The sequence below is a fragment of the Anopheles coluzzii genome, chromosome 2, assembly GCF_943734685.1.
Source record: "Anopheles coluzzii chromosome 2, AcolN3, whole genome shotgun sequence".
Classification (NCBI taxonomy): Eukaryota; Metazoa; Arthropoda; class Insecta; order Diptera; family Culicidae; genus Anopheles; species Anopheles coluzzii.
The window spans coordinates 120,771,613-120,792,019 of record NC_064670.1 but is presented as its reverse complement, the minus strand read 5'-3'; the positions used below and the strand labels follow the sequence as shown (position 1 = coordinate 120,792,019).

General features: G+C 45.8%; 2 protein-coding genes and 1 non-coding gene across 3 annotated transcripts in view; 1 reads left to right on the top strand and 2 right to left on the bottom strand.

Annotated features, from left to right (window-relative positions):
- Window positions 1-20,407, bottom strand: part of LOC120951731 (uncharacterized) — a 218,876-nt gene that overhangs the window by 158,651 nt on the left and 39,818 nt on the right. The gene's annotated exons all lie outside the window — the stretch shown is intronic.
- Window positions 2,254-2,360, bottom strand: LOC120954300 (U6 spliceosomal RNA). Its single transcript, XR_005751673.1, has one exon. It is a non-coding gene; the product is annotated as a U6 spliceosomal RNA (small nuclear RNA).
- Window positions 3,080-20,407, top strand: part of LOC120953590 (supervillin) — a 178,401-nt gene continuing 161,073 nt past the window's right edge. The window contains exon 1 of the mRNA XM_049606663.1: window positions 3,080-4,718. Within this exon, the coding sequence (XP_049462620.1) occupies window positions 4,704-4,718 (15 nt within the window). The 5' untranslated portion in view covers window positions 3,080-4,703. The remainder of the gene's footprint in view (window positions 4,719-20,407) is intronic.

The window sequence follows — 20,407 nt, the reverse complement described above, 5'->3', positions numbered from 1 at the left end:
AGCATAAGAATTGTTGTTTGATGTCGAATTTTTCACCCAATCCTGCATTTATAGTACAATGGGCTGTGAAATCAACTATATTGATCATACCTTGAGAAACTAAAAACCCTACTATTATATAAGCAGTGTTTACTTTGCACATATTGTATTCTTAGGTGTAATGTGTCTCCCAATCTCATCTGGTGTACAATAAAACGAGGTAGATTGGCAAAACATAAAGTAGACGGTAAACTTTCGGCATTGCACATTCAACTTTGAACGCATTGGACACTTTTGCTTGTTATCTTTTGATTGCATGCATGTCACAACTTTTATTGAGACAGAATCTTATGTTTATTTCACGCCTTCTTTGTGGTCTCAGTGCGTTTTGACTGGATTAGCTGTAGCACTCTGTCGAGTTGATCCTGGCGCCACGCTCTCACGCCGGCCTGGCTTACACCGACAGTGGCGAGAATGACAAACATCACTATTAGGAACGCGAGTTTCATTTTGGCAGATATGAACACTTTGAGCGATGAAGATACTGATCGATTAGCAGTTTAGTTTACTTGTGTGGCTTTTATAGTACGGTTAAAAACAAAGCGTCATCGAAGCTCCACACGCGATTTATGCAGAAAATTGTCGGAAGAGTCTATTGTAACAGTTGGCTTGGTAAAAGAAGTATAATCGTGTTTTTTTTGCCGTTGTAGATTCAAGTGCGATGTGATAAAATGAAGTGTGGCCATGAGCAATGCAGAACGATCGAAGAACGACGCTACGGTTGGATATTAAAGTGAAAAGGATTATAAACTGAAGTCATTGACTAGTTTAAAGGTTTTTTGCAGATCCTCATAATTGTCGGAATTATACAATGCTATTCGAAATAGGTTGCGCTTCTTCCATGTTGTTGATTCAAGTGTCGGTGACGTGCGAGGTAAATGATTGGAGCACAAAGTGATTTTTATTTTATGTCAGTCAGAAGAGTAGAGAGTCTGTACTAGATTTGAACCCATGACGGAATATAATTTTGCACTCGTACGGGATTGTCATCATGGTCATAAACAAAAACGCCACTTTACGATTAATCTCCATGCATTGTATTTATTCATATTTTCATGTTGATACATTTTATCCTACACGTTTAAAACGTTCTTGAAGTTGTTTCAAATATTTTAATATGTTTATGTTATTCATTAAACCTTGAGCCATGGTAACACTGGCACAAATGAGAAACACAAACAATACTATTAGAGTCATGTGCTTCATTTTGAGTGATTTGAGTAATGTGCGTCTTCAAACGGATATGTGTCTTGCTGAGGCTTTTATAGTTCAGTAACCCGAACATCCAAACTTTGTTCTAAGATATAGGAAGGAAGTTACATGAAGCTGTGTATTGTCACAGTTGGTTTTGGTAAAATTGGCAACGTGAAATCGCATTATTTGGGCATTGTGGTATAGTAGATACAGCTGACAAGTAACGTAGGAGAAAGGAAAACAACAAAGTATATCTTAATGTAGTCTGTAATGTTGTTCAATGTAATGTTTGAGCAATACAGGGTTTCCCACGATTTATTGGTTGGTTCTCATCAATTTTTGGTGGGTTCCCATATTTTTTTGGTGCGTTCCCACGATTTTTTGGTCGTTTCCCAGAATTTTTTGGTCCAATTGTATTGATATCCAATCGGAAAATACCAATAAATTATGGGAACGAACCAAAAATTTATGGGATACGACCAAAAAATCGTGGGAACACACCAAAAAATCATGGGAACTGACCAATAAATCGTGGGAAACCCTGTAAAAACGAACAAAATATAAATGAAACAAACACACAAATAAAAAACTTTGGTGCGACATATTTCAAACAATGTTACTAGTTGCTGCTTTCTAGAAGTGGATTATAGCGAAAACACTAATTCAGCCCAATCTAATGAAAAAGCTACAACTCAGCTAAAGGTTGGGAAAGAACATTGCACGGTGATCAAGAATAAATAAAGCTGTCGTTTATTTGAACAAACTTATTTGAATACCTTGAGAACAGTTTTGGGGAATTTTGAGATTCTAAATCATATCCAAATAACTGCTACGTACTCATTTTCTGTATCGAACAACAATATTTTCTCTCTCTCTCTCTCTCTTTTTCTCTCTCTCTCTCTATCTATTTCTTTCTCTCTCTTTGTTCAGTTAATGAATGTGATATCTTTCATGAAAAAGAATTAAAATATATTATACGGTTCTAGTCCCCAATGATGAAAATAAGAAAAACATTTGACAAAAAATGTGGAACGCTTCACGATTTTGCGTGTCATCCTTGCGCAGGGGCCATGCTAATCTTCTCTGTATCGTTCCAATTTTAGTATATGTCCTGCCGAAGCAAGGACAAGGACGAGGGGAAAAAATGTTGTATATATACTTTGCGCTTTCAATCCTTGCTCTAGCGATGCATAAAGGATATTCCAGAAGGATTTCTTGCCTGAGTGTGACTGTTGTAAGGTTTTGCTCCTGCCGTAACTCACGCTAATGTGATGTTTCATCAACTTTTCAACATTTTTTGTATTGCTTCATCTATTTTTCGTCAAAAATCGTTATTCATAGCAACGCGTTGGTATATCTCAAAAGAATAAACAGTTTTCATATGATTAATTCAAAAAAAGAGTTTTCTAGAATAACCAAGAGCCAAACCGCTGCAGTGTATATGTGGCCAACAAGCACTCATCATCTAATGCTGGAACTCATTCCCAGCCGAACGTCGCGTACCGTAGGGTTCGTATCGCAGTGAGAAAGAGAAGAAAGAGCCGGCAAAGGGTGAGAGCTCGCAGCAACAAAATGTGTGCTCCGGTTTGTATTTCAAGCAAATACCATTATGGCAGAAATTTGAATTTTTTTATGAAAAATAAAACATTTTTACATAATTATGTATACATTCTGGTAAAAATAATATTTATTTTACTTAAATATTCTGGTACAAAATGTCTGTACGGAAAATTTATTCGATTTAGCACATTTCCGTACACGAAACGCCGACAGCATGGCTCACGCCGTTTTACGCACGAAGCGGAGCAGAGCAGGCTTGGTGGCGCAACAGCCGAACCGAGCAGCTTCATTCGTGTTTCGAACGCCAAGGCAAGCACGCTGTCGTCGACCAGTGGCGTGTAGTGGAGTTTTGTAAAGGCAATACGCGCGCTCGAAGTTTGAAGCTCAATTTACTCAGAGGCTGGCGCGCAACGCTCGCGCAAATAAACAAACAATACGCATCCGCGTGGTTAAGGTCGCACGCGGGTTGTTTTTTTCCCTCCGCGTGACAGTTTTTGTGTACTTTTTCCTGTGCTGTGTTTTTAAGTTGTTTTTGTGGTAAAGCAACCATTTGTCCTAGTGGTGGACAAATGCGTCGGTGTACGTTAACTGGAGCTGTAACAAAAATTATTCGTTCGATTGACGATTGTACCACAGTTTACCATCAAACGACAGGGAAAGTGATGGCAGTGATTTGAAAAGTGATACAACAACCGACCACCACGACCTCAGATTTGCAGATGAAATCTGACTGTTTTCGGCCGGTGTGGATTTAGTGAGTGTTTTTTAACTGCGCGGGGAAAGAAGCCGGCAAAGGCAAACTTTCACAAATCGGCCAACCGTTTTCGGTTTGATATGAATAATTAATTCCCCGCCAGTTGTTTTGCGCCAACACGCACCGCACACATGATAGGGTGGTGCGTTTTGATGTGATTCTTGTTGAAAAGGGAGTTTGAAAAGGCAGGGAAGCGTGAAACCCCCTTTAGGCAACGAAAAACTACGCAACAAGTGTGTTCTGAAGGGATAACGCAAAAAGGCTGCCAACATACACCAAACAGTAATCAGCAACCGTCTGGAGCGAATTTGTATGTGTGTGTGTATGGTTGCGGTGTGCAAGAAAGGTTCAGAAAGGCTTGCCATGTGAGAGCGAAGTTTTTACTTTCGTTCGGAATCGCTCACCATCCGCGGGTGACTTTTAGTTTCGTTCCAATACTAATGGTGTCCGGTTTGCTGTGCCGTCGCAGACCTGGGCAGGAGCAGTAAATGGTCTCCTTAACGATGGTGCTGCAGGTGCTTGGCGAATGTGTCGATTCTGTCTAACCAGTGTCGGTGGTTTCACCCTTTGTGTGTGAGTGAGTGTGTGTACCATTAAAAGTTTGACAAAACGAACCGAGGAGAAGCATAATCATAAACACACTTTAACCTCACCCAAAGAAACCCAACAGTCACCTTCAGCTGGAGACAGTGAAAACAACAAAGAAACCTTGTTCGATCGATAGCCGATTTCGAGTGCGCCAAAGTCGTCGTCATCTTCAGGTGGAACCGGTTTCCCTGGTGTAGTAAGGTGTATGGATATAGATAGCGAAACGCTCGCCCCCAAGGAGCAGACGTACAGGTGATCTTAGACCGTTTGTTTAAGATCGTGAAAGATGCGTTTGCTACCACCGCGTGACACGTACCATCGCCAAGAACGTCCAAGTAGCTGCTGATATTGATTTTGCACAGTACACACACATAGAGTACCAGCGCTAACAAAACGTGTGACCGCCAAAGTCGTCGCAGGTGCCCCCGGTAGTGTGCAGGGGAGTTTATCGATTTTCTCGCGACGACCGTCCTGTTTGCCAGCTGTTGGTGCTCGCCCGGATACACAGTCACGAACGCCACGTAACCCTGCAAATCCGCGGCCACGGGTGACAGAATCAGTTAGCAGAATGTATTTGGTACAGGTAAGAACATCGTCCCTTGGTAGCAAGTGGGCTTCATGGTGCCTACCCGCGTTAGAGTGTGGGACAGCAAAAGTGTGAGAACGGTTTTACCTTCCAGGGTAACACTTTCCACACTGGCACGACCCAGTAGCTCCAATAAAAAGTTAGGAAAGTGTCCCAGCCCGAATTGGCTCAATCAAAACAGTCGAGGGGAAAATCCCAAAGCAAAAGAACACACACACCACACCATTCCAATGCTCGAGATAGACACTTAAACGTGGTGCCATATTTCTTGAGCAGTATTTCCACCAGTGCTTGTATAGCAATTTATCCAAGCAAGCGTGAGAACAGCCGGGATTTTCGTCTGATTTCCATTGCCTCAGAGGCTGGGGTAGGTGTGTGAATGGACCTCGTGAAGATGATAGCACTTGAAAAGCTTTTACCTTCAACTGCTTTCGAGTGTCATCCGACAGTGGGAGATCCTTTTTTTTGCACGATCACTTCCTTCTTTCATGTCAATTTTGCAGAATTCCATTCACGGCTATATAGGCAGCTTATCTCGGCTAGCGATCCATCGCTGTGTCCATTATCAAGGTAATAGGACGCGCGGTATGTGTCATTTATCTGTGATTTGCTGCGCTCTCGCGCCTAAAGGTCATTGCCAATGTCTGTGACATTGTTGCGGCTATTGTAACAGCAAATTGTCGATCAATGGAATGCGTTATTTTGATAGCATTGGAGGCCCTACCTCCGGTGGCCTTTCTGTGATTTATTATTATATATCCTCAGGACGCCAATGGCGCGCGGAAAGTTTAAAAAGCTTCGATTGCAGAAGAGGTCATTACTTTTTGCACGCAAAATAGTGCCCGCGCCCGACTTGGTCGTTGAAGGTAGTTTATTTAATTATCAAAGCAATAGAGGGTGTTTGCTTATCTCACTCGATGGCCTTTCGCGTTGCATTCATAACACTTTGCCGAAGGCGTCAACGAGACGTGCTCTATGATGTGTGTGCGCGCGCGCCAATGAACGTGACAACTTCACGAACGATGTAATAACACGGGGTTTGATGTGTTTGTGGACTTTGCATGTTGCAACGGCAGATAGGCCTGTCGAAGATATGGTAAAAAGAACGAAGAAGCGAGCAAGCAGGGAAAAAGCATCTTTGATTACAATCGTCTGCATCGCTTACGTGCCGCTGCGATGGATGCCGTCCAAAGGTATGCGTGCATCGGGGCGCGTTCGAACGGCCAAAATCAAACCAAACCAAAATCTCGCCCCCGAAAAAAGATGCTTATCCCTTGAAGCGTGTCCTTCAAATACCAGCCGAATTAGCGGGTGGTAAACAATTTAAATTTTTCCACACTGTGAAATTCTGTCTGTTATTCCCATCTCTTTCACTCATTCGCTGGCAAGGATTGGATGCATGGTTCCCTTCCTTCGACGCTGTTGTGTTCGCTTGATGCGCTTGTGATTCGAGGAATATATCATCCCTTGAAGGATGAATTTACACAACAGTCCGCCACTCTTCAACCCTCTGCCTCTAGCATCGTTCCCTGTTTTTTTTGTGTGTGTTAAAAATTGGAATCCCTTTTTCCGCCTTTACCTTGTAGGGGTGTGTTTAATTTTGTTGTTGTTAAAGCCGCAGCTCAACTTCCTCGTTTTGTTCGCTTGGCAAGTCCTTGCGTGTGCGCTCGCGCGCAAGGGGATACGCAAGGGCTGAAGGCTAACCGGTTGCTATAAACAACGCGCTCGGTCGATAAATTGCTGACGGGCAGACGATCGGCATGGCTGGCATGGCGTGGTCATAATTTCTGGCGCTGATTATTCCGTTCGCCTAAAAAAAAAAGAAGGTTCGTGGCTTGCGTCCCTGGGGAAGTCTTTCGTTTCCCCCGCTGAACGAACGTTATCCCTGCGTTCTTCTTCGGAGCGTTTTATCCTTTTGGTTTTGCGGGATCTTTCTAAAAAGGGATCAAATCAACGCGAACACAGATCTGATGTGTTCGTTTTTTTCGTTGTTGTTGTTGTTGTTGTTGAGGGGAATTGATCCCTTACCAACACAAAAAACCACGACAAAAAGGAATATATATTCTAACGAAGTGAAAATTATGCATTAGAAGGCTTTGTAATGATATCCGTCGATCTGGTGGCCTTCTGCCGGGACTTCCTGTGCAATTTTGACACACAATCAAAAACGCTTTTGCTGCCACACAAAGCTTTTGGGCCAAAGAGCTACTGGTGGTGGTGGGCTGTGGTTAGACGCGTGAGCTCTTCTTGGAATCAAAACAGCAAGCCCTTAGGATTGATGTTTTTTTATGTTTTGGGTCTGGTGTTTTTATTCTGTTTCTGTTGGCGTTTTTTTTAAACACTTCCGAGAAGATATTGAATCTGCACATTAATTGAAAATGTTGCCCCGTTGATGAACAGAAACAACACAAAAACAAACCAATCAACCATAAAGCAGTTTTTATTGGACGTTCTCGATCTTTACAGTAGTCGGTTTACTCGTTTTGAGGCGGAAGACAAGTCATTGGTTTTTGTCTTCTTCATCTTTTCGTTAGGAACCCGACAAGTAAAACTAATTAACGCTAATTATTGAGGAAAGCCCAGCTTCTTCTTTTCTAGTTACAAAAAAACACTGCCTCTTATCTGGGTTCCGTTTGTTTTCTACCTAAACCGCAAAACACATTTACTGTTATGTTCATTCTCTCAACTCTATCGGCAATCGATCGTTGCTTGCTTGCCTTTCTCCGATCAATTCTAAAGGCAGAATGATAAATGAATGGTGTAAAAGTGAAATTCATCATACAGAGTGCAGCGCAGCCTCCAAGTTCTAAGCTCGGTGCAAAATGAAATTTCAACCTGCTGGGAACACACACTCAGGTGCTCTGCTCCCATATATGTGCCCGAGTTTTTGTTCCTTCACAACGATGCAAGCCGATGTTGATTAGCTCGCAACCATCCATATAACTGTCCCGAGGCAAGAACTGCTGACCGATCATACATAAACGCCCTCCGAAAAACGGGTTGACCGACACGACTAGACATGACTTTCTCACACAAGCCTCCACCGGTAATTTATTGTCGAAAGAATATTAACGCCCAAAAATGGTCAAATTTGTTGATCCATCCAGCTACTCACAGACACGCACACACAAAACAGACAAAAACGCTGTTGCTGCCCACTGCCACACGGTTTCATTCGGTGGTTCATTGTAGCTAAATCCCTTTCTAAATGAATGGACAACAAAAACAGGGGCGCTGGTGCGCTAGTGCTTGTGCCCCATAGGTACTGGAAAACGGTTTCGGTAGACGCTTGTTAAAATTCAATTAAAAGGTGTTGAAAAATAAATTTACACCTAACGGGGCAAACCGAGCGCCGGTGTGTTCGCTACAATTTTGGCATTAAACTGGGAGGAGAAAGGAACACACACACACAAAAACATAAGCCAGAATACAAAACACAAAAAATGCGATTATGAAAGGAGCAGTACTGCTTCTTTTAATTTAATGTTGCTTTTTAGCAACATTAAACGATTGCTTACATTTAGCCCGGGAAGCTGTTGTTTTCCCTTCGTTCCCCTTCTCCCTTTCTCTGTGATTTTAAATGTGGTATAAGCATTCATAATCACTTTGCATAATGATGTTAATGATCGTTTAAAGTATATCACTTGAACGGTTTGTTTTTTTTTGGGGTGAGTTTTTACCCCACAACTTGACGACAAGCTACGGCTCTCGGTATGCATTATGTATGAGAGACCTGTCGCGCTGGAAATGTTATTTTTCGAACCACAGTCACTCCAGTTTAGGCTATTTGTCTGTCTGTATGTCTGTTTCTTAACAAAAAAAAACTTCGTTTGCAGTTTAACTTTCTCATCGACATCCCGCCGCGACAAACAGTCGGACGGATTCGGTCGAGTTTAACCTCGCGCCCGCGCTACCGTTTGACAAACGACGTACGATGGTGATGATTTTTGGACGACTCGCTTTCAGCAAACGGAAAACAACAGCACGCCAAAAAAGCACCTGCTACTACTACTACTACTACCACTACTTGAAGCCACCCCGGGGGGAAAGTGTAGCAAACGACAGCCCTGACAGTTGGTGAAATTCATAAACCCACGCCTACGTGCCCAAATGTGTCGTTTGTGCGGCGCAAGGCCTTTGGGGAAGGTAGTTAGGTTAGGGTAAATTAAAACTAAATTTAAAACGCATCATTTTACTCTCCTTCCTAATCAGCTCGTTTTCATGTGTGCGGTGGTGTGTTGCTACTGCTGCCGCTTCCGCGTCTGCTGCTGAGCCTGCCGCGACCCTCGGTCACGGTCGAGGCTGTCGTTGTCTGTTGTTTTGTCGTCCAAACGTTTCCACCGGCGAAGCACTGGTGAAGAGTGCTTCCGAAAAATAAAAACTTTCACTCGGAAAAGAAAACGATACCAAACCGATTGTCACGATGGAACGAACCGATCACCGTCTTCACCGTTTCAGCTGTGTGTTGGTGTGGTGCAACCGCAGAAGGGTCAAAGTGTCTTGTTTTGTACTACCCCGGGATCTTTTTCTTCTTCTTCAAACGTCTCTACTCTATCTCTTTTATCCGATAATGGAAAGCTGTAAAGGGGGAACTGTTGTCACCATCGGGAAGAAGAGGTGCATTAGAAATTGGGAGAAGAAGAGGACAGGGATTAATTGTACGCACTTGAGAGCATCGCCAGAGTCTCCATCACACGCCCGCATGACATCTTCATCGCTTGCAGGCTGTGGCTAATACGATGTGGAATTTTTCGTTGGGTTTTGTCATCGGTTTTAAATCGTGCCCCAGTAAAAACCTTCCTTTGTGTGGTGGAATAAATAATGCTCGATCAATCTTACGCGCGCACTCTCTCAATGGCAATGAGGGGGTTTTCCCTCTTCCTGGGATTCCAATGAAAGGACCTTAGTACCTGCAGCACTAGCATAGGGGCCGCAGAAGTTATCCCGATCTTGCAGCAGCAACCGCACTCAAAATGTGGGTCTTCATTCATTGGGAATCTGCACCTGCTTGCGTATAGGAACATGTACGTGGTCGGACTCGGCGCAATGGTTCATGCCCAGCCTATCGACCCATTGCATCATCGACGACCGACTGTCGTTTATCCAGTTTTCGTTTGCCTTCCCATCTAGGGATGAAAAAAAAAACAGTGTGATCTAGTGGTAGTCATGTACAACCGACGTTCCGTGTGCCGAGTTGCATCTCCAGGCTATTGCGAGCACGCATTCATGGACCGCGGCATTTCGCACTATGCAATCGTACCTTTCCATTTTTTGTTGTGCCCTGCCTGTCCGCAAGCAGTGAACGCATTCCTCATGCTCTCCTGTCCACTGGGGCTCGAGCGAAAGTTCGTGTATCATGTCATGTGCTGAAACGAAAGTGAAGAAACCATATCACGTGGCTGCTGCTGCTACCTGGCGGTGGACTTTCCGAGGTCCTTCTGGTGTTTGGGTAAGGGGGTTTGGGTTAGTTATGCACTCGGTAAGAAATTATCGGGGAAACGCGAGGGAATGGAAACACAAGTGGTTTGCTTTGCTGTCATGTTTTGGGGCAATTGAATCATCGAAACAGTTGTACGCTTTGTTGGACGACATATGGTGGTGGTGTTTCTTGTGTAAGTGTGTTATCCTTATACAAGACGGAACAGGTATACGAGATGGATGATAAATGAGGGTTGGGATGAGATGTAATTGAAGGCTTTTTATCGATTAGGTTTGAAGAAAACTTGAGATATTTTGGGGTTTTGATCTTCTGGACATCTACACTGGATTCCAGTGTTAGAGTATGATGTACGAAGATGTTTGAATTGATGTTAACAATGTCACTCCAGGATCATATCGCAGAATCTGCCCTATTGAAGCTCTTTAATAAGGAATTCAAGACATAATTTCGTGCATAAGTATCGTTGGAATTTGTTTTAAAGAATTCATTAGAGATCATAGAATTCAGATTGAAGTAAATTCTTGAAGAAATGAGCTGTTTTGGTTCTAAAAGTCACATCTTTACAATGCTATCTGTGTCATATACATCCAATTGATCGAAAAAAGTCTTTCAAAAGTACAATGGGCGTGCCTAAACGATTGCTCTATTTACACCAAAAAAGTGTGTAATTGTTGTCGTACGGACCAGTACGGTAAATTGCTACGATGTACCAATGCTACAGCTTTCACAAAGCTATACAAAAAACACTTAATAAGCTACACATCGAAAAAAAAAACCCTCCGATCAGTGCCGAATGGATTCCACAGCATACGGCCCAACCCATCAACCCGATCGAGCGTCGAGTGTCGAAAGAAACGAATTGTTTTAAATTGCGAAACTAATACAACAAGCGACACAATATCGATTCGCCATCTTGGCCTTACAATGGAGAAATTAGTGTACGGTTGGCGGGTGGTACTGTTTTTTTCTTGCTCAATCTAAATCCCCTCAATATTGCTCCTGAAGAGTGTTGCAGATGCCCCAACTACGGATAGTATGGTTCGATCGCTCTGGTAGGCAAAACGTGAGGCACCGATCAAATGGGTAACAATCCGCCAAATTAGAGACGCTTTTGTCTCGCGCTCGGTCAACGGACGTAGTGGCTAGAAATTCTTTCAAGACCTCCCGCTTCTCGACTCTAAACGCAGCGGCACAAAGGTGGAGTCCCTAGGCGCCATGAGCGTATATGCTCGTAGGGCTAGACATAAATGGGCTAATGGTTTTATCTGGTAGTTCATTTCCGCACCCTCTCTAATTGACGCAATCTCATCACTATGGCGACGCAAGAACCGAACCGAGCAATGTAACAGCCGGGTCCACTTTTCGTCCATCATCAGCGGATGATCATGCGTAGCGGGCGAGCCGGCAATGCTACGATGGAAGCTGGGAGCCATTTCTCCGATCGCGCTTTCCCTTGGGTGCATCTTCCAGTAAGCATGGGGCGATAGAAACCGTGGCGCACAGTTCGCGCGAGCTAATTTAAATCCCACCTATCGTGCCGGCTAGAATGAAGTGCCAGAGTGGAGTGGAGCCAGGCCCTAGGCGCAGTAGAACTTTAGCTGGCAAGCACTCAAGGGTGCCGGAGGCGTGCGCACTGCAGAAGGGAGAAATGTTCGCCCCATAAAAGGGTAGAGCTAATTGCTGTTTACATTATTTATCGCCGCCTGTCTTTTGATGGTTTCATGCGGAGTGGAGGGGTTTCAACGCTTCCTGCTGCTGCTGCTGCTGTTGCAGAACGCGGGAGGTTCTACCATGCTGCGGGATTCAACAAAAGACCCGTTCGGTGGGCGAGTGGGTCCGAAGTGCATGCACACGTGTTGGTTGCTCGGCCGCGTTTTTGTGTTGGAGTCAATCAGAATGGATCAATTTCGTCGGATGGCTTGTAGTAGTAGCCCATTACATCGATCGCTCTCTACCCACGGGCAAACGGATCTACAGCGGTACATCTAGCTCTACACGTGGGAGTGGATGTCTTGGGATTTGTTTGGCTCAATCTCGTCCGCTCCCAAGCGGTGACCTTTTGAGGGTGATAGTTTCTGTCGGCTGAAAGATATCACTGCCAAAGTTCCAACAATTTTCTCCATCCGGTTCACGCTAGAACTCCCCAGCTCTTTGCACCGCGAGTTTTTGAGGCTAAATCTGTGCCCCGGATGATGGGATCGGGAATCGATCGGAGGTTCTAATAGTCTCTTCTTGCTCCTCCATCTCCCCGCAGGGGACAGAGTGGTGTGTAACGGGTGGGATCGTTTTCACGGGCGCGGGATACCGTTAGGGCAATCAAAATCAAGTCAAAACATCGCACCATCAAAAGCCCGCTGGGAGCCGTACCTCGATCTCGGGGAGCGGGGAATAGCCTAATATAGGACCCGGACCCGAAGCTGAGCACTGTTGCATCAGTGCAATCCCTGGGGCCCCTAGGGGGGGGGGGGGGGGGGGGGGGGGGAAGGTTTCAGATATTGCTAGGCGAGGGCCAGGGATTTGAGATCCCTTAAGCCGAAATAAAGCGCGGGCCGGTGTCAGATCTCGCCCCAGAATCGCTTCAATCAAACAGGGGGAATGGGGGACAGACTGATTCGGATCAATTTATGACACGATGATTACGGACATTACCGAGGTACCGGCGGTAACTTTATGGAACGCGCTAGAAACTGGAGCTTTCCAACTTCTCGAAACCACGACAACAATTCAACGTTGTGACAATGTTCCGAAGAAAATGAGGTCGTTTGTATGCTTCTTCTTTGCGGTGACGATGCGAGACAATGGCGTCTTTGGAGATCGGTTGACTGGTAGCCTATTCTTTCTCTGGGGTTTTCTTTCTTGCTTGGAGCTCGTTGTGAGGCTGCAGTGACAATTGCTCTATTGTAGCGCTGAACATTGAAGTACTGTTTCGTCTTGCTTTACCGATTCGGCACGGAGCGCGGTTTAAAAGGTGGAAGCATTTGCATGTTGAACTCCGATGGGTCACGTAGTTACGGCAATGGTGTGTGTCCGAAAAACAACTCCAAAACCATGTCTGAGAACCATTTTCAAGCCACACTTTGGAGTATGGTTATGCGGCCTATGCGGATGGGGAAACCCACCCAGGGAGTAGCGCATCCAAGGGAACATCTCCAAAAAAACAACAACAAACCTCCACGACCTAGCGGTCAAGTGAAGCCATTGCAGTGCATATTTCATGTGGACACTGGCACCCTGTTCACGGAAATGTATTCCAGGCTCAGAAGCTCAAACTCACACTGACGTAATCGAGCCGGGAGAGCTGATTATGTTTTATTTCATCGTGACCACACACTCTCCTGGAAACTCGCTGGGATGAAGTGGTAGTTTGGGGCTTTCTGTTTTCGGTCCGGTTTGTGCGTTGGTTTTTTATTTATTGGTGTTTGCTCATTGGCACCATAAAACCCTACCAGGGCAACAGTTTTTGCCATGTGTGTATGTGTGTGGACCTGTTGCTCTCGCCGTCCCCTACCCCGAACACGGGCGCACGATCTGTCCATCCATCCATCACGAGCGTCCAAAGCGACGGACCGCAACCAGGGATCTCGCTCGAATTGGCGTTGACAGATTGCATCCTGGTGGGCTGGGCGAGGAGGAAGTGAACTGGTTCGGCTGAACACAGACACACACACCAGAGCCACGCTTGGGGACAGGGGAGCGGCTAGTCACGATGCGTGTACCACGTATCCATTCGGGGAAAGTGATCGTGTTGAAGGTTATGTACACACGCACATGTCCATATTTGATGTTGCGAGGAAGAAGCTGGCCGGAAGAAAATTGCATTGCCAGTACATCGTGCGCAAACACACCGAGATTGATCCTCCCGGGGGAGCAGCGTCATCTGGATGGAAAGGCGAGTGACAGATGCCTGGAAGATGACGGCGGGACACTGTGGCGACGGTTTCGCATCTATCTTGTTTAATTATCTTGTAGAGTGATGAGCCGGCTACTGCTCTGGCGGAATGGCTTTGATTTTGTTTTTTGCTCTTTGCTCTCTTCCTAATTACCTGCCACATGCTGGCGATTACGCCGACCTTTCTTAGCCTAGCTCAGCAAATTATCCGCTAAACGTTGCTATTGGTCGCGTTTGACTGAGGTAGAGAGGTCTTAATAAAGTAAAAAAAAGTAGCATAAGAGCGATGGGGTAATTTCTGAGTCATTTTTATAACGAAATTCTTTCCCTCTTCTCTTCTCTCCCTTTCCAGGTAAGCATTCATAATTGTGGATGGCAAACGGTGCTCCGGGATCTCTGTTCCGAGCGTGATTTGGTGATGGTGAGGCACGGCATCCTGTACACGTAAGCGATATTTGACGACAGTGTCCTAGGAAAACATTTCAAAGCTACACTGCTTCGGTTTACAGTTTAAACAGCGAAGGGATGTATAATCCTTTCTGTATGCGTTCGTCCGCCTGTTGCGGTCTTTGTCTGGTTGATTGAGGATATTCATCATAATAAAGGCTGCCAGTTGGGTAATGGTGTGGAAATAGAGGGGGTTTGCGCTGGATTGCTGTGCTGCATTGCCAGATGGTGAAACAGGATTTTCAATTAGAGGAGGGATTGTTCGGGACGGTTGTTCTTCGGGATTGCATGTTCGGGATTGCACCGGCAAATGAAGTGGAAGTGAGAACAAACTAAAACCCCCGCCATATGCGTTTGGAGTGCAGACCCTGAAGGTTCTGGAACAGGTTTTTGTGCTCTTGTGAAGGTGTGTGTGTGTGTGTGTTTAAGGCTGTTGTTCCATTTGCAAGTGTGATGAACACTGCGGGATAAACGGCAGTGGTTCCGCTCCATGAACGCGGCAAGACGATTATATTTTCGAAGCATCCCACCGGCTGGCTGCTGCTGCTGCTGCTCGGCCGATTATGTGCTCGGTTCTACTCGGAATTGCCCATAAATCGTGGCATTTGTCAGGCATTGTCGTATCGCAACAACACACAAAAAAGCGGTGACGATCATCTTCAAAAACGATCTAAAAGGTCGGTATTGTTTGGGATGGTGTGTCGCCCCAATCCCCCAGACAACAGTCCAACCCAGTTCCGAGCTCCCCATTCTAATGCATAATGCCTTTAAGAACGTTGGATTATGTGGTTATGCTGCTTCGTTTGCTGGGCTCCATCCTTGAAGTTTTTGCTGTTGCTGTATGGTAGCATCTTCAAGAAGAAAAAAAGATCATACCCCGAGCGGAAAGAGAACACAGAGAAAAGAATAAGACCCAAAACGAAAAAAAAGAGGAGTGGTGGTATTAATTTCTCATAAACATAATCTTGTCACCATCCACTTTTTTTAACAGGGGGGTTTGGGAAGTTTGTCTGCAGCATGCGGCTCACCGTACACGCTCGTACACCTTTGCCGCTGTCTCTGCTGTGCTACCGGATCGATACGATCAGATCCTGTCCGATACGATCGGTGATGCAGTCTCGGTGAGAACATGAGCAGGCAGCGTCGGTAGGAATGTGCTCTTAAAATCCGGTACGATCCGACGCTATCGAATTTCTGAGGTTGTCCGGTCGTCCCTTTAAGCCCTAAAGCTTCCCAGCGCTACCATTCGATGTGTGGCTACTGTTTCCGGCTATAAAGTCGATAATGGATGTTCGAAAGATGCGCTTGTACGATATTTTTCTCAACTCCCGAAGATCTGCTGGACAATGATGTCAAACTGCAACAAGAAGCTTCGATGAGATGAGATTTAATCCTTTTTCATTTGGGAAAGGGATGTAGAAGGCAGGGACTAAAATAAGTGAGACTTCGTTTGAGAGTGTGAGCTCCAAACAGGGACTTATGCGACGGAACATTATGATCCCTTAGACGGCGAAGTCACTGTCTACGTCTTTGGAGTTCACTGCAAAAAAAACACAAATCCACCATAACGATCATTGGTAACCATTCTAGTCCACTCCCTTTCTTCAACACCCAACGTCTTTGCTTGGAGTCCTTCAGCGGGATTTGCCTCTCCAAAACGAGAGCAAAAGTGAACGGTAAAGACATAAACTGCGTACACCACCGGTAAAGCTATGCGGGCTAAGGGGCCACGCGATTGCGAATGCTACTTTTCTGTGCTGTGTGAGAGAACCGGGAAAACAGGTAACAGTTGGAGAGGGCATTTGGGGTGCACCCTCGAGTCGGCACACGAAGGCCGCACAAATGGCGCAGGAAGTAAAAGTGGAAGTTTCCGCTAGAATGTGAAACAGAACGAAATGATAATTAAAAACACTCAGGTAGCCCTTAGGGGGGGGGGGGGGGGGGGGATGGACCGGGCTTTAAACCATGGTGGAATTCAGGTTTTATTTCATTTAATTGTTGTGGTAATGGGAGGAAAGAGAATGTACTAGAAAGATAAGCGTTGCAGTTCCCTTCAGGGTGCATAGATAAGAGGAGTCGTACGCCTGAACGTATGCTTAGTATCAAGTATCATAGGTGCATGGAAATAGGAGTCACTTTACTTTAGGAGACTGCCATACGCCTCACTTACGTAACTCATCAAACAAAGTGAGGTAATCACACTCACGCTCAATTGCGGACAACACGCTAGAGTGTACTAGTAGTCATCCACCATTGGCTGTATCAAATATCACCACCACCACCACCACCACCACCATCGATTGTATCAATTCCCTGCCAACAACTGCGGGGACAGTTGACTGACAGAAGCTACCCAGCGGGAGGTGTAATTCTTTCCCAAACGCTCTATTGAACTACGAAAGTCAACCGTAAGCCTGCTAACGGTTAAAGCCTGAAGCCCACCGAATAGCTCGCGGGTGTGTGTGTGTGTGTAAGGCGCTTACATGGTGACGACACCGGGAAAACTCATTGAAGGGCATCCAGGGCTGTACCTTTAAATAAGCGCGCTCTTAAATCAAGGTTAGGGCCAGGTCACGGTGGATCACTCAAGGTTCGTCGCCTCGGGTTGGATGATCACGTCCGCTGCATCTCCCTCCAGCAGAGAGCTTTAGAATTAAACCCCAGCGGGCGAAGAAAATGTCAGTCAGTAGTACGTCGTCAGCAGCGCTCTGGAGAAGAAAGTGTAATTGCCGGAGTTGTTTTTGGTGTAGTGGAAAAACGATTTGTTGGATGGGTTTGGTGCAAGAGTGGACAGCGCGCGAACGCACGGGGTAAGCTCGATTCGATCCGTTTAGAATTACACCCAAACGTATGCGCCGCCGATGCCGTTGCCATGCCTGGAAGGTGTTTGCTGTTGATGTGGTTGGGGTTGTGGGATCGGTTTAATAAATTACCGGTCGACAAACCGGCAACGTGGGCCCAGCCCTAGAATGGAGGAAGAACACAAAAAAGGGAAAGAGGGGAAACACAGATAAAAAATAAACTAACACCATTTGAATACAAATTGCCCAAGAATGCGGCTCGTTCTGCATTTTAGGATTTTCTTTTGGAGTTCGCCCAACGGCGGTGGACGGTTAATAGGTAAAGGCTCAAAAATCCCATCACCCGTGGACCGAGGTGTGTTTTGGGGGTTGATCTCGCGGAGACATTGGACTCGGTCTAGGAGGCTTTTTTTTCGTGTGGAGATGCGCAGACTCTTTCAAAGCGTCGCAAAGATGAAGAATGACATGACGATTGTCATAAAGTTTCGGAGTGTCTAACAGAGGACGCGCGTAGAAGCTTGATTGTTGTTCCGTGTTCCGTGTGTTTTTTTTCGACCTCGCATGCCTTCCCTGCAGTTCTACCCCTATCCTTCACTCGAGATGAGTGAGCTGCTGATCGCATGCTGTTAAAGCATAGTTCCTATGTTCCTATTTTTGTGATAAATTGCGATGGCTCCACACACACACACACATGGACGCTTTGGAAGGCGGCTTCAGAGTTTTTCGGTCGGGCGAATGAAAAGGGCTCAGCAGGAGGTTCTCGGAATGGGAGGAGACAGCAAAACAACAACGCAATGCCCTGCCGATCGTACGCACAGGTAGAACGCTCTCCTCCAGCGATAAAGGGCCAGCGACCGTAGTCGGCGGATGTAGGTCAGAAGACATTAGGAAATGAGCTTCGGTCCTAGCCGGGGTGTAGCAGGTGGCATTGCCTCGCCGGGACGCTTTTGTGGCATCATCTCGAGCATCTTCCGTCTTCTCCGAGGTGTTGGGTTTTAATTTTTCCATGTTACCAGTTCGCTCGGCTCGTCCACACCTTACCACGCCATCCGAAACAGGGTATCGTGTCGCACATCGCTCAGCAAAACACACCGGAGATTGTATTGTAAACAGATAATAGATTCACAGTTAAGCGATAGAATCCCAAAAAAGGTATTCTACAGTGATCGAACGGAAGGTCGAAGGAAAAACATACGAAAACTTCATTGAAAGCTGGGCCCCTTCGAAGCAAAAAAAAAAAAACAAATCTCTGACCATGAAGAGAGGAGATGTTTTTGCAAACAAACAAAAAAGTGTAAGAACCATGTACAAAAGCGTGTACCTTGCGCAAAACGTGTTTATTGTTCATCCTTAGAGTGGGTTGATAAATGATACAGCAAACAACAACGCTTGTATGTTTAATGCTGGACAGAGCATGGTTGGCAGTGAGCAAGGGACACAATTGGCAGCGTAAAAAAACTCCCCGTAACCTTGTATTGCTTGATAAGGTCATGCTTATTGTAACCATCAATCAATGTATCGTCCCTACGTCCTTCCAAAATTTTGTTGTGATTATAGTTTATTGCCTTTTACCTTTGCGAAACGGTTCTCATTAGAAGTGCCAAAGAAGCATGCGGATTGATGGCTTAAAACATATTAGTTAATAATACTGCTTCATCTGCTTAAAAGTGTGCAAGGCGTACGGAGGGGTGTTTTGATTGGCTTTAAGCTGATTATATTGTGATGCCTTACGTACAGGACAAGACCTCCTCACTTCAGCAATCTGTCCGTGGCACGATTTAGCATTTTGGGTCATCTGCTTTCTGCCGTATGCAAATACGCTATTAACCTTCTCAATCACCCATTGGCGGGGGGTGGAAGGACTCCACGGTACGTGACGCAAGCGTATAACGATCGAGTTCAGGTTTTTTGTTGTTGTTACTAACACAAACACCTCTCCCTACTAGAGGCGACGACGAAGAATGAACCGTTTTGTTATCACAAAACCGCGGTAGACAAAAAAAGCAGGCTGTTCGGGTCCCATTGCTATGGCCCGCATGAGCCGCGAAACCACATACTCGCTACACTTTTGCGCATAAATTAGCGCCGGACAAAACCCGGCAAAAACCAACATTGGAGGGACCCAGTTTCGGTGGCAAGGGTGGCCAACGACCTGTGCGTAGCACCGTGCGTCGTCTGTTACTTGTTTTTTTTCGGTTTATGCGATTTCTCACAGCCAACGCGTCGGAACCGTTTGGAAGCCTACTTTGCCTTAACCTTATTTCGGTGGCTCCAGCCACATGTGAGCGGGGGGACCCAGTACCAGTTTTCATGCTACACTTTTGCATGGCTGTGTTATGCTACCGGGGTGCCGCACGGTTGGTGAGAAGTGTTTTACACTTGTAGCGCTCACCCGCCCCGAAACGACATCGACGGTTCGGCTTTTTTGTGTGTTACGCTACGGAGCGACGTGTCAAGAACAAGTGGTACACCTTGACGCCATCGCGCGGCCGGCAAAAATAACAATCGAATCCAGAGATTCGGAGCACCCTCAGCATGGTATTTATAGCGGTGGTGGCGATTTAATGCTCTGCCCGGTTGAATTTATTCTACACGATCCACGTTTTGCGCTAGCCAGCCAGCCAGGCGATCGTGCGCTGGACATGATCATGAACCGGCCCGGCTCGGGACACCTCAAGGACGTGTGGTCTCACAGGGCACAGGCATTTGCCAATCAGTGGTTGTTATGCAGGTGTAGAGCGCATGTTTTTTTCGTTGTTGTGGTGCGCACTGCATACCGAAGGGGGGGAGTTGCTTAGACGCTCGCAAAGGACTACGCGGCGTACGCGAACCCTGCGGAACAGCAGCATACCGGAGCTTAATGATTGATTTATTGATTTGCTGGCGGGGTTTGTCGTGTGAGGAATGTGAACACTAAAATGTATATTGCTTTTGTGTCTTTAAAAGGGAAGTCCACTTCACGGCCATTCCGGATGATTGGTTATTGGGCGCTGGAATGGCAGGCGCGATACAGCGTTTGATAAATATAGAAATTAGGCAATTTCCCAAAATTAAGCTTAATTTAAACGGAATCGATTTGGTAATGCCACCTCCCAACGAAAGGCCCACT